This window comes from Panthera uncia, chromosome B4 (genome assembly GCF_023721935.1).
Source record: "Panthera uncia isolate 11264 chromosome B4, Puncia_PCG_1.0, whole genome shotgun sequence".
NCBI lineage: Eukaryota > Metazoa > Chordata > Mammalia > Carnivora > Felidae > Panthera > Panthera uncia.
The window spans coordinates 134268201-134280369 of record NC_064809.1 but is presented as its reverse complement, the minus strand read 5'-3'; the positions used below and the strand labels follow the sequence as shown (position 1 = coordinate 134280369).

General features: G+C 38.0%; 1 protein-coding gene across 2 annotated transcripts in view; it reads left to right on the top strand.

The window, feature by feature from the left end:
- Nucleotides 1–12169, top strand: part of SMC1B (structural maintenance of chromosomes 1B) — a 75733-nt gene that overhangs the window by 6035 nt on the left and 57529 nt on the right. For both annotated transcript variants that reach the window (XM_049626502.1, XM_049626501.1), the window contains exons 2-4: nt 8519–8707; nt 11405–11517; nt 11605–11808. In XM_049626502.1, the coding sequence (XP_049482459.1) occupies nt 8519–8707; nt 11405–11517; nt 11605–11808 (506 nt within the window). The remainder of the gene's footprint in view (nt 1–8518; nt 8708–11404; nt 11518–11604; nt 11809–12169) is intronic.

Below are 12169 nucleotides of genomic sequence, written 5' to 3'. Positions count from 1 at the left end.
ATTTAATCTTCTATAAATCCTAATAACTCTACCTCTGAAATACATCCTGAATCCAGTTGTTTCTTGCCATTTTTCACCACTTCACAATCGAAGATGCTAGAGCTCTCATTTGGACTATTGCTATAACCTCCTAACACATCCGTCTGCTTGCTTTCTTGTCTCCCTACAATTCATTTTCACAGCACCCAGAGTGAGTGGTTAACAAACAAAGGAAATCTATAAATCAGAGCGCTGCCTAGCTTAAAACTCTCGAATGGCTTTCCCCCACACTTGGAATGAAATCCGGTATTTCTACCATGATCCACAAAGGCCTTTATGATCTGGCCTCTGTGTATTTCTCTTCTTTAATATTCTTTTTCGCTGTATTTACTATGCTTTGGTCAGAATTGCTTTTCTTTTTTGCCTTCCTTACACAGACCAAGCTTCTTTCCATTTCAGGGTCTTAGCATATGGCTGTTCCTTGGACTTAGAATGCTTTACTCCCGGAGTTTCATATGGCTGCCACCTAAATGAATTCTCCGTCATCTTTAAATAAATTCTCCCTGTCACACCCAGAACACTACCAGTCTGGGCCAGTTCTGCCTCCTTAATAACCTGTGCTCTTCCCTCTTTTGCCACTACTCTCAGGGTTTCAGGCTCTCATCATTTCTTCCCTGGATTAATGCAGTAATCTTTTAGCTGAGTTCCCAATCTTTGGTCTTACCCTACTTTAATCTGTGTGCCACTCTGTTCCCTCAGTAATCTTCATTTGTTTCCACAAAGAAGAAGATCCATTTTATTTCTTGATAGATGAGGAAAAGACATTTGAAAAAATTCAATACCTAAAAGGCTGATGGGTTCAAATTAAACAGTTTTGGTTAGATTCCATCATAGGTGATGTTGTGTATTTCTCATGGTATTACATCACATAACACCTATTTGTTTTACCACTAGTGATGCTAAGATTGACCCCCGGATTAGGGTGGTGACAGTGATCACTACATTGTACAATTAGTTTTTCCCTTCTAACTAGTCTGGTCTACTAGTGTTGCTTTGACATTATACAAATGTTCTTTATCAAGCATTTACCCAAGTTTTTTAAATTTTATTAAGTTTTAAATTTTAATATGATACAGTGTTTGAAAATTTCTATACATTGCTCAGCATTCATCATGATAAGTATACTCTTTAATCCCCTTTACTCCCCATAACCTATTTCACCCATGCCTCTACCATCTATCCTCTGGTAACTATGTTTGTTCTCTATACTTAGTGTTTCTTGGTTTGTCTCTCTCTCTCTTCCTTTGTTCCTTAAATGCCACATGAGTGAAATCATATGGTATTTGTCATCCTCCGATTTATTCCACTTAACATTGTACTCTCTAGCTCCATCTGTGCTGTTGCAAATGGCAAGATTTCATTCCTTTTTATGACTGGGTGCTACTCCATTGTATATACACACCACGTCTCCTTCATCCATTCATCGGTTGATGGACACCTGGGCTGCTTACATACCTTGACCGATGTAAATAACGCATCTATAAACATAGGGGTACATATATCATTTTGAGTTAGTGTTTTTGTATTCTTTGGGTAAATATCCAGTAGTGTGATTACTGGATTATAGGGTAGATCTATTTTTAATTTTTTGAGGAACCTCTATACTGGTTTTCAGAGTGCTGCACCAGTCTGCATTCCCACCGACAGTGCACAAGGGTTTCTTTTTCTCCACGTCCTGGCCAACACCTGTTGTTTCTTGTGCTTTTGATTTTAGCCACTGTGGCAGGTGTGAGGTGATACCTCATTGTAGTTTTGATTTGCATCTCCCCGATGATGAGTGATGTGGAACATCTTTCCATGTGTCTGTTGACCATCTGGATGTGTTCTTTGGGGAAATGTCTGTTCATGTTGTCTGCGCATTTTCAATTGGATTATTTGTATTTTGGGTGTTGAGTTGTATAACTTCTATATATATTTTAAGTAGTAATCATTTACTATGTCATTTGCAAAGATCTTCTCCCATTCCACAGGTTGTCTTTTAGTTTCATTAATTGTTTGCTGTGCGGAAGCTTTTTTTTTTTTTTTTTTTTTGATATAGTTCCAATAGTTTATTTTTGCTTTTATTTCCCTTGCTTCAGGGGACCTATCTAGAAACTATTGCTACAGCTGATGTCAGAGACATTACCCTGTGTGCTACCCAGATGGTTTTAATGCCAAATAATATTTATGACTGAATCAGCATTTCATTAAGGTTTATAAAACTGAGGCTTTTTTTTTAAAGCTTATTTATTTTGAGAGAGAACATGCATGTGCATACTTGTGTGTGAGCAGGGTAGGGATGGGGGTGGGGGGACAGAGAACCCTAAGCAGAAAATCTCTGTGCTCACAGCGCAGAACCCAATGTGGGGTTTAATCCCACAAACGATGAGATTACAACCTGAGCTGAAATCAAGAGTCAGACGTTTAACTCACTGAGCTACCCAGGTGCCCCCATTCAGTTTTAACATAACTATGTTTTCACTGTGCCCTGATTCTTGTCATTGCAAACATTTTTTCTTACTTTGAAAATAATTCCTAACATCACTAATATACTTATTTGCTTAAATCTATAATACAGAGAAAATGATCTTAAAACTACCAATGCCAGTATCATTACAAACAATAAAGACACCAAAGGAGATTTAAAGTTCTTTTATACTTCTTTTTGGTGCTTGAAATACAGCCCACTAAGAATGTACAGTCAGAATTTTGTGATCTAAAGTCCCTTGAAATAAACCATTTCTCAATATGGCTATCACCAATTTAATATTCACTTAAGTTTACTTGTTTCTGTTTTTGAATTTTTATTTTTAATTTTTTTAGAGAGAATCTTAAGCAGACTTAAGATACCGATGTGGGGCTCAAATCATGATCCTGACATCATGGCTTGAGTCGGACGCTTAACCGACTGAGCCACCCAGGCGCCCTTCATTTATAGAATTTTTAAATTTTAGTTTTTTTTTTAAAAAATGACAATACATACACATATTTCAAAGCTCAAAACTCTATATAAAGGTATACACCAAGAGATCTTGCTTCTGTACTGTTCCCCTATCAGGTAGGGTCCCAACAGGAAGCAGGTGGCACACTCAGATGAGGACAATTTGTGGAAGATTTGTTTACAAAGGGAGTAATTACAAATGTGTGTAAGGCTATAAAGGAATTGGAAGGACTAGAGGAATTGCAGGGTTAGCATGATGGATCTGTCACCACCCAAGGCCCAGAGAGGAAGGAACCCAGAAGGAAATTTGAAAGGGTGGTGACCTGTCGAAAGACACAGCTAACTAGAAGCCACCTCACAGAGAGGGAAGTAAGGGAATAAATACCGTGACCCTATTCTTTTCCTTCCCTCCTGCCAGAGCTCCCTATTGGCCCAATCCAAGTAGAAGCCAAAAGGCGTGAGAACCTATTGATACAGGGCAGAAAGCAGGGTAGAAAATGGACCAGGAGGAGCTCCTGGGTGGCTTAGTTGGTTAAGTGTCCAACGCTTGATTTTGGCTCAGGTCGTGATCTCATAGTTTAGTGGGTTCCAGCCCCATGTCAGACTCCGTGCTGATGGTGTGGAGCCTGCTTGGGATTCTCTGTCTCTCTCTCTGTCCCTCCCCTACTTGTGCTGACTCTGTCTTTCTCAAAATAAATAAATAATAAATAAATAAACAAAATTTAAAAAAAAAAAAGAGAGAGAAAAGAAAAGAAAATGGACCAGGAGAGGCAGACAGGTATCCAACTCAGTTTCCGTGTCCTGCTCTTCACCTTGTATAGATGACCATTCATTTCTTGATTGTCTTTCAGTGTTTTCTTTTTGCAGATGCAAGCAAATATGTATGTAGTGCTATCTCTAACTCCTCACTTCTCATTACATCAAAGTTCATAGTTAGTTTTTTACTATATATGCTGTTATGCACTTTTTTTACTTACTATATCCTCTTCTGTTCTCTTTCTGCTGTGTAATTCTCCACTGTGTAGCTGTTATACAGCTGTTTCAAGCATTCCCTTAATTTTTGGACACTTGAGTTGTTTCCAGTCTTTTTCTGTTAGAAACAACCTGTAATGAATTGCATAATTGTGTATTTGCCATTGTACAGTTGTGCACATAAATCAGGGAGATAGATTTTTAGAAGTGGAATTGCTGGCTCAAAAGATGAATGGATTTAGATGAAGTGTTAGTTTCCAAAATATATACAGAAAGCTAAACAACTCAACACCCAAAAATCAAATAGTCCAATTAAAAATGGGCAGACAGCATGAACAGACATTTCTCCAAACCCATCCAGATGGTCAACAGACACGTGAAAAGATGCTCCACATCACTCATCATCGGGAAGATGCAAATCAAAACTACAATGAGGTATCACCTCACACCTGCCACAGTGGCTAAAATCAAAAGCACAAGAAACAACAGGTGTTGGCCAGGATGTGGAGAAAAACCCTTTTGCGCTCGCTGTTGGTGGGAATGCAAACTGGTGCAGCCACTGTGGAAAACAGTATAGAGATTCCTCAGAAAGTTAAAAACAGAACTAGCCTATGATCCAGCAATCGCACTAGTGGGTATTTACCCAAAGAATACAAAAACACTAATTTGGGGGCACCCGAGTGGCTCAGTCAGTTAAGCGTCCAACTTCAGCTCAGGTCACGATCTCACAGTTGTGAGTTTGAGCCCTGCATCAGGCTCTGTGCCGACAGCTCAGAGCTTGGAGCCTGCTTCAGATTCTGTGTCTCCCTCTCTCTCTGCCCCTCCCCTGCCCACTGTGTCTCTCTCTCTTTCTCTCAAAAATAAATAAAAATTTAAAAAAACCCCACAAATTCGAAGGGATATTGCACCCCTATGTTTATAGATGCATTAGTTACATTGGCCAAGATACGTAAGCAACCCAGGTGTCCATCAAGTGATGAATAAAGAAGTGATATATATATATATATCTCTTATATATATTTATATTATATTATAACATATTATATATAATATATATAAATATATATTTATATATAATATATATTATATATTTATAATATATTATATATATAATATTTACATTTATATATCCACACACACATACATATATATACCACATACTACATACATACATATATGCATACATACGTGTATACATACACACAGTGGAATATTATTCAGCCATAAAAAATGAATGAAATCTTGCCATTTGCAAAGACATACATGGAACAAGAGAGTATAATGCTAAGTGAAATAAGTCAGAAAGACAAATACCATATGATTTCATATGTGGAATTTAAGAAACAACAAATGAACAAAGCAAAAAAGAGACAAACCAAGAAACAGATTCTTAACTATAGAGAAGAAACAGATGGTTACCAAAAGGGAGGTATGTAGGAGGATTGAAAAAATAGGTAAAGGGGATTAGAGTATGCTTATCATGATGAGCATGGTGTAATATATGAAACTATTGAATCACAGTATTGTATACCTGAAGTTAATATATGTTAACTATACTGGAATTCAAATAAAAAATAAAGATGAATGGACTTATAATTTCATTAGCTATTGCCAAATTTCCCCTCTATAGGAGTTGTATCATTTTGTAACTCCGACAACAATATATGAAAGGGTATGTTTCCCTTCTGCCTCACCAAAGGCACGTGTTTTCAAAGTTTTGGATTTTTGCCAGTACGATAGAACTGGTAGTCGATACAGTTTTAATTTATATTTCTCTTATTATGACTGAGCTTAAGTGTCTTTTCATATGTTTAGGCGCCTTTTATATTTTTCTCTGAATTGCCTTTTTATATCCTTTGCTCATTTTTCTGGTGGGTTATTGTCTGAGAAATCTTGATAAAACATGTCTGAAAAATTCACTGCTATTCCTAAAATCCTCCAATGGTTTCACATCATCCTCAGCATAAAGTTTAACTTCTCTCTTACCATTTTCAACCTGGTAAGCTCTGCTCCACCTATATAAAATCATTTGCCATTTTTTACTGAAATGGTACCATGCTCTCTTACTTCTCGGTACCTATGACCAAGCTGTTGTCTTTTCCTGGAATGGCATGTTTACCCCCTCCCCAAACTTCTTAATTACCCTTTAAAACTTAGCCCCGAATCATCTCCTGCTAAAGTCTACTCAGAGCCTCCAGTAGTTAGTGCTTCTCTTAAGTGTGTCTAGGTGTGTTAATTTTATTTTAGAACTTACTATAGTGGATTATAATTCTCTGCTTTTTGTTGGAAGACTATATAGATTTTGGATTCAGACACCTCCAAAACATACAATTTGTTTGACTTTGAGTCTCTACTTTTTAACTTATGAAACAAATTAAAACCTACTTCATAGGATTGTTGCAAAGACTGGATAACAGATGTAGGAGTACAGCTAGGAGACACCTGAAGTAACAAGGACTTGAATGGGCAGAAGGATGGGAAAGAAGGAGGAAATGGGAGGAGGATGTGCAGAATTGGAATGAAAAGGGACTTAGCATGTTAGTTAAGAAAGCAAATGAATGGAAATATTGAGGTTTGGAGACTGGAGAGTGATAGTGTAATTTTTATATCTTTGAGTGATGATGACCTAAAAGATAATTCTTCCAGAATTATTATTTTCCTTATGTTGATTTTGAGTTTTTACAGCAGAGGTCCCCTATCTGACCATTACCAAACTCGGTTTGTTTGTTCGTTTGTTCATTCATTCATTCTTTTCAGCAGATGAGTCTTAAGCTAACACTGGCTGGTCAGTAGGCTCTTAAAATGTTTCCTGACCATCCTATCTGAAGTTATGTCTCCCAGTTACCCTCTATTCCATCACGCAGTTTATTTCCTTACTTATGATACTTAACTCTAGTATGGAATTGTTTTTTTTGGTCTTTTGTCTCTCTTAATAGAACATAACCTTCACTAGGCTGGGAGGTTTTTTGTCTTCTTCTTTTGCTATATCCTTAATAGCTATTAACATAATAGCTATTCAAAAGATATTAATGGAATAAATTAATTTGGGTAAGCAAGTGTTTATTTTAGGCAGATTTTAAATAAGGATTGATCAAAACTGGTTTCTCTTTAATTCTGTTACAGTGAGATTTAATTCAACTCCATTAGTATTCACTTTGTCCTATCTGGCTTATAATAGCTTTCAGTCAACCCAAAAAGCCACGTTTCATACCCAATCATTAATTGAAACTTAGCTAAATAAATTTATAGCATTTTAACCACTTCTGATTCTTTTTAGAAAGATTACAAACTGGGGCGCCTGGCTGGTTCAGTTGGTGGAACATGCGAGTCTTGATCTCAGGGTTGTGGGTTCAAGCCAAGATCATAAACTTCTAAAACTAAGCATAGTTCCACTGGCTGGCAGTATTTTCTTTGTATTATCTTCCTCCTGTTCTGGCATTGGAAATTTAAGTTCCTTGCGGATATGGGGGAAGGAATGTGATTGATTGATTGATTGATGGGTAGATAGATACAGATGGTGGTAGCAATGACACAGCACCTTGGAAATTGTCTTAGAGCAAACTGTGGGCTCATGACTGTAAAACAATTTGGCCTTTGGATCAGGAATGCCCAAGACTACACACCCCCCGCCCCCCGTTTCGGTGATTTGCTAGGAGGATTCACAGAACTCAGCGTGTAGTTGTACTCGGGATTGTTATGTGTTACAGCGAAAGGGAACAGAGCAAACTCAGCAAGAGGGAAGGCACGTGGGACAAACTGAAGAAACCAGGCACGAGGTTCTAAGCATCCTCCCCCAGTGGGGTCACACAGGACAGGCAACTCCTGTAGCAATACAGCAATACGTAGTGGCAATGTACGTGAAATGTTGTCTACCAAAGAACCTCAAGCAAAGACTCGGTGCCCAGGATTTTTATTGGGGAATGGTCAGCTAGGCACCCTCTGTCTGGCACAAATCAAAATCTACCAAAGTTCCAGACTCCTAAAAAGAAAACAGGCGAGGTGTCCAGCGTCAATCATGTCGTATAAACACTTTCGGCACAGTGAGACATTCTTATCAGAAAGCGGTGGAAACTCTCCCAAAATACAAATCCCCGGATGACAGCCAATCTTGGGAGCAGGCCTTTCAAGGGATTGCAGGCTCAGACCTGCTCTATAACTTTTCTGTACCGCCACCTCCTACAATCATAAGTATTCCGGCAACCTTATTCTAGTCCTTGGGATATCTTGGACATACTTAGCCATTTTTTAAAACAGGTGGTAGTTAATCATAAAATGGAATGACTGAAATTCAGAGAAGTTAAATGAGTTGCCATAGTACAATATTTAATAATGGAAGAGAGTTGGGTTTAGATCCCCTTGCTTAGATCCTTAAATTTAGGCCACTTAATACTCTGCCATAGCTGCATGGAAGAACGCAGTGATCTATATAAAATTGGTCACGTGCATTTTAAACATAGACAAGACAGTACTACTCTTTAGACATGTGTATTGGCTATATTTCACTTCCATTGTTGGCTTCTTTGTCTCTGGGCAAGGTTTTTTATTGTTAACGAGGGATAACTTTTCTCTCTGTCTTTTCTTTCCCAGGAAAATCTAATGTAATGGATGCACTTAGTTTTGTAATGGGAGAGAAAACAGCTAATTTAAGAGTGAAAAATATTCAAGAACTCATTTATGGAGCACATATTGGAAAACCTGTCTCTTCTTGTGCGAGTGTAAAAATTGTGTACGTGGAGGAAAGTGGAGAGGAGAAAACATTTACAAGGATTATCCGAGGTATTTTTTTTGTAGATACTTGCTTATGAGTCCTTTGATTTTTCAAAAGTTAAGTCAGATGACCTGTTTTTTAATTATTTGAAGGCTGTGATTTATTATTTCACTGGCATAGTAAACTAGAGATTTGGAGTTTTTTTTTTCCTCTCTCTCTTGGATTGCAAATCTCAGAAGTAAATGATAGAACCTGTATGAGTCTCCACTAAGACTCTTTTTAAAGCAGACATATTTGTTCAAATTTCTCAAATGTCAAATAGCATTTTTCTACTGGTTATTAGGTTAAAATGATGGAAGTTCTTTACGTATGTTTAACTTTCTTAGTGGTGAACTGAGTATATGTATATATACAGATATATATACACACACACACACACACACACACACACACACACACTCACACACTTACTAAAGTTTAGAGAAAGAGAGACCATGCATGCGTGTGTGAGCAGGGGAGGGGCAGAGAGAGAATCCCAAGCAGGCTCCACACTGTCAGCAAGGAGCCTGGCACAGGGCTCAGTCTTACAAGTCATGAGATCATGACCTGAGCCGAAACAAGAGTCATATGCTTAACCAACTGAGCTACCCAGATGCCCCTGTATTTTTGGTTTGTATAGAAAGTTTTTCTACCACTGAGTAGCAATTTGCGTGAAATATATGAATTTGTATTTTGTGATTTAAATCCTATAATTCCTGTTTCCTGAAGAAGCAAGATTGAGAGTTGTTTATGAATATCTTTTCTATATGTTCAGAGTTTACAGAGCCTCCATAATATAGGCATGTCTTGGTTTTGGTTTTTTGTTTTTGATATTTCATTCTGGTCCATTAGAACATGGGCTTAATTTTCTAATGTATAAATACTATTTTATTAATAAATACTTGTATACCTATACCTTAATGTGTAATTTAAGTATTTTTACCACTTTATCACCTAGGTATCTTTATTGGTGAATTTTCTTTCTCACTTTTGGGTTTTTACTCAAAAGTCTCTGTTTCAGTAAGGATTCTCTAGCCTACTCTTTATTTACTAAATCGTCATAAATTTATTTTTCCCATCTTTAAATTTTTTTTTTCAACGTTTTTTATTTATTTTTGGGACAGAGAGAGACAGAGCATGAACAGGGGAGGGGCAGAGAGAGAGGGAGACACAGAATCGGAAACAGGCTCCAGGCTCCGAGCCATCAGCCCAGAGCCTGACGCGGGGCTCGAACTCACAGACCGCGAGATCGTGACCTGGCTGAAGTCGGACGCTTAACCGACTGCGCCACCCAGGGGCCCCTATTTTTCCCATCTTTATTGGGGTATAATTGACAGGTAAAAAACTGCATGTATTTAGGGGCACCTGGCTGGCACGGTTGGCAGAACATGTGACTCCTGAGCTTGAGGTTGTGGGTTTGAGCCCCAGGTTGGGCCTGGAGCTTACTTTAAAGGAAAAAGAAAAAGAAAAAATGTTAATTTCACAAAATTGCATGTATTTAAAACATGTATGTTTTAATATACATTGTGAAGTCAGTACCACAGTTGAGCTAATTAACACGTATCACCTTACGTAGTTACCGTTCTCTTTGCATGCAGGCACTACTGTTGCGTGTGTTTGTGGTGAGAATACTTGAGATCTACCCTCTTAGCAGATTTGAAGTTTATAATACAAATTGTTAACTGTAGTCACATTGCTATATACTAGATCCCCGGAACTTAGCATCTTGCATAACGGAAACTTTATAATACGTGACCAACATCTCCCCCCATTTTTTCTCCCCTTGGCCACTGGCATCCACCATTCTGTTCTGTTTCTATGAGTTTGACTATTTTAGATTCCACATATAGGTGCGTTCGTGCAGTATTTCTGGGCTCTCTATTCTGTGCCATTGGTTTCTGTGTCTGTTTTTATGCCAGTGCCATACTGTTTGCATTACTGTGGCTTTGTAATATATGTTCAGACCAGAAGTGCAATGCCTCAGCTTTGTTTTTGCTCTTAGCCCATCTGTCTTAGTTTGTTTGGGCTGCTGTAACAAAACACCACAGACTAGATAGCTTATAAATAATAAAAACTTATTTCACAGTTCCGAAGGCTGGGAGTCCAAGCTCAGGTTGCCAGTATGGTCAGATGAGGGGCTCTCTTCTGGGGTGCATACAGCTCATTGTGTTCTCACATGGTGGAAGGAACTAGGGAGCTCTGTGGGGTCTCTTTTATAAGCCCACTAATCCCATTCATGAGGGCTCCACGGTCACAACTTAATCACCTCCCAAAGGCCCCACCTTCTAATACCGTTAGGATTTCTACATATGAATGGGGGGGGGGGGAGACATAAGCATTCATCCTGCAACACTATCATGTTTAAAATTGTAATGTCTGTTCTCTGTCACAGAAACTTCCATATCCCCTTCCCAGCTCTCTTTTACTTCTTAGCACTTAACACTTTCTCACATCTTTATTGTACTTACATATCTCATTTTTGTCTGCACTGTGGGATATATAAGCTCCTCGAGATCCAGACTGTCCTCCGTTTTGTTCACTGCTATAGAATTCTCCTTGGCATAGAGTAGACATTCAATAATTGTTGACTGATTAAATGCGTTTATTAATAACACCTATGTTGTCACATAACTGGCCACTTCAATAAGAAAAATAATTTTACTAACCTTTGAATAGTTGTTACGTGTCTGGTATTTATAGTTCCAATAACAGTTTTATTCTCTTAGGGGGATGCTCGGAATTTCATTTTGATGATAATCCCGTGAGTCGTTCTGCTTACATAGCCGAGTTGGAAAAGATAGGCGTAATGGTCAAAGCACGGAACTGTCTCGTTTTTCAGGTAAGGAGCTGTACTAGTTTAGTTGGCTCACGATTTTGAAAATGCATCCATATATTTTATGTTGATGTGCTTTACTGTTTTTGAAAGGGAACTGTAGAGTCGATTTCAATGAAAAAACCCAAAGAAAGAACCCAGTTTTTTGAGGAAATCAGCACTTCAGGAGAGCTCATAGGAGAATATGAGGAAAAGAAAAGAAAGTTACTGAAAGCCGAAGAGGATGCACAGTTTAATTTTAATAAGAAAAAAAATGTGGCTGCAGAGCGCAAACATGCAAAGTTAGAGAAAGAAGAGGTAAGGCGTCATCGTGAAGATGAAACCAGGAACTGTTGGATACAAAGTCTCTTGTCTGTCAGCATTGCTAGGTATTGGCTTTGGGTTACCAAAAAGATTTTTTTTTTTATAATGTAAGACAAATAAGGCCCACTATTCATTAAAAATAAGCTTTTTGACGTAGTCTCTACTGTTTTGTTTCCTAAATAGGCATTGCTACCTGAAGTACAAAAATGTCTGATTTTCCCAACTAAAAATAAGCTTGAGGGGTGTATATCTTACATGGCATAGGCTTTCGACTTTTGGATCTTGTCCCTTTACACTCTTATAAATTCTTGAGGTCCCCAAAGAGTTTCTGACTGATATTTATTGTGTTTGAAAT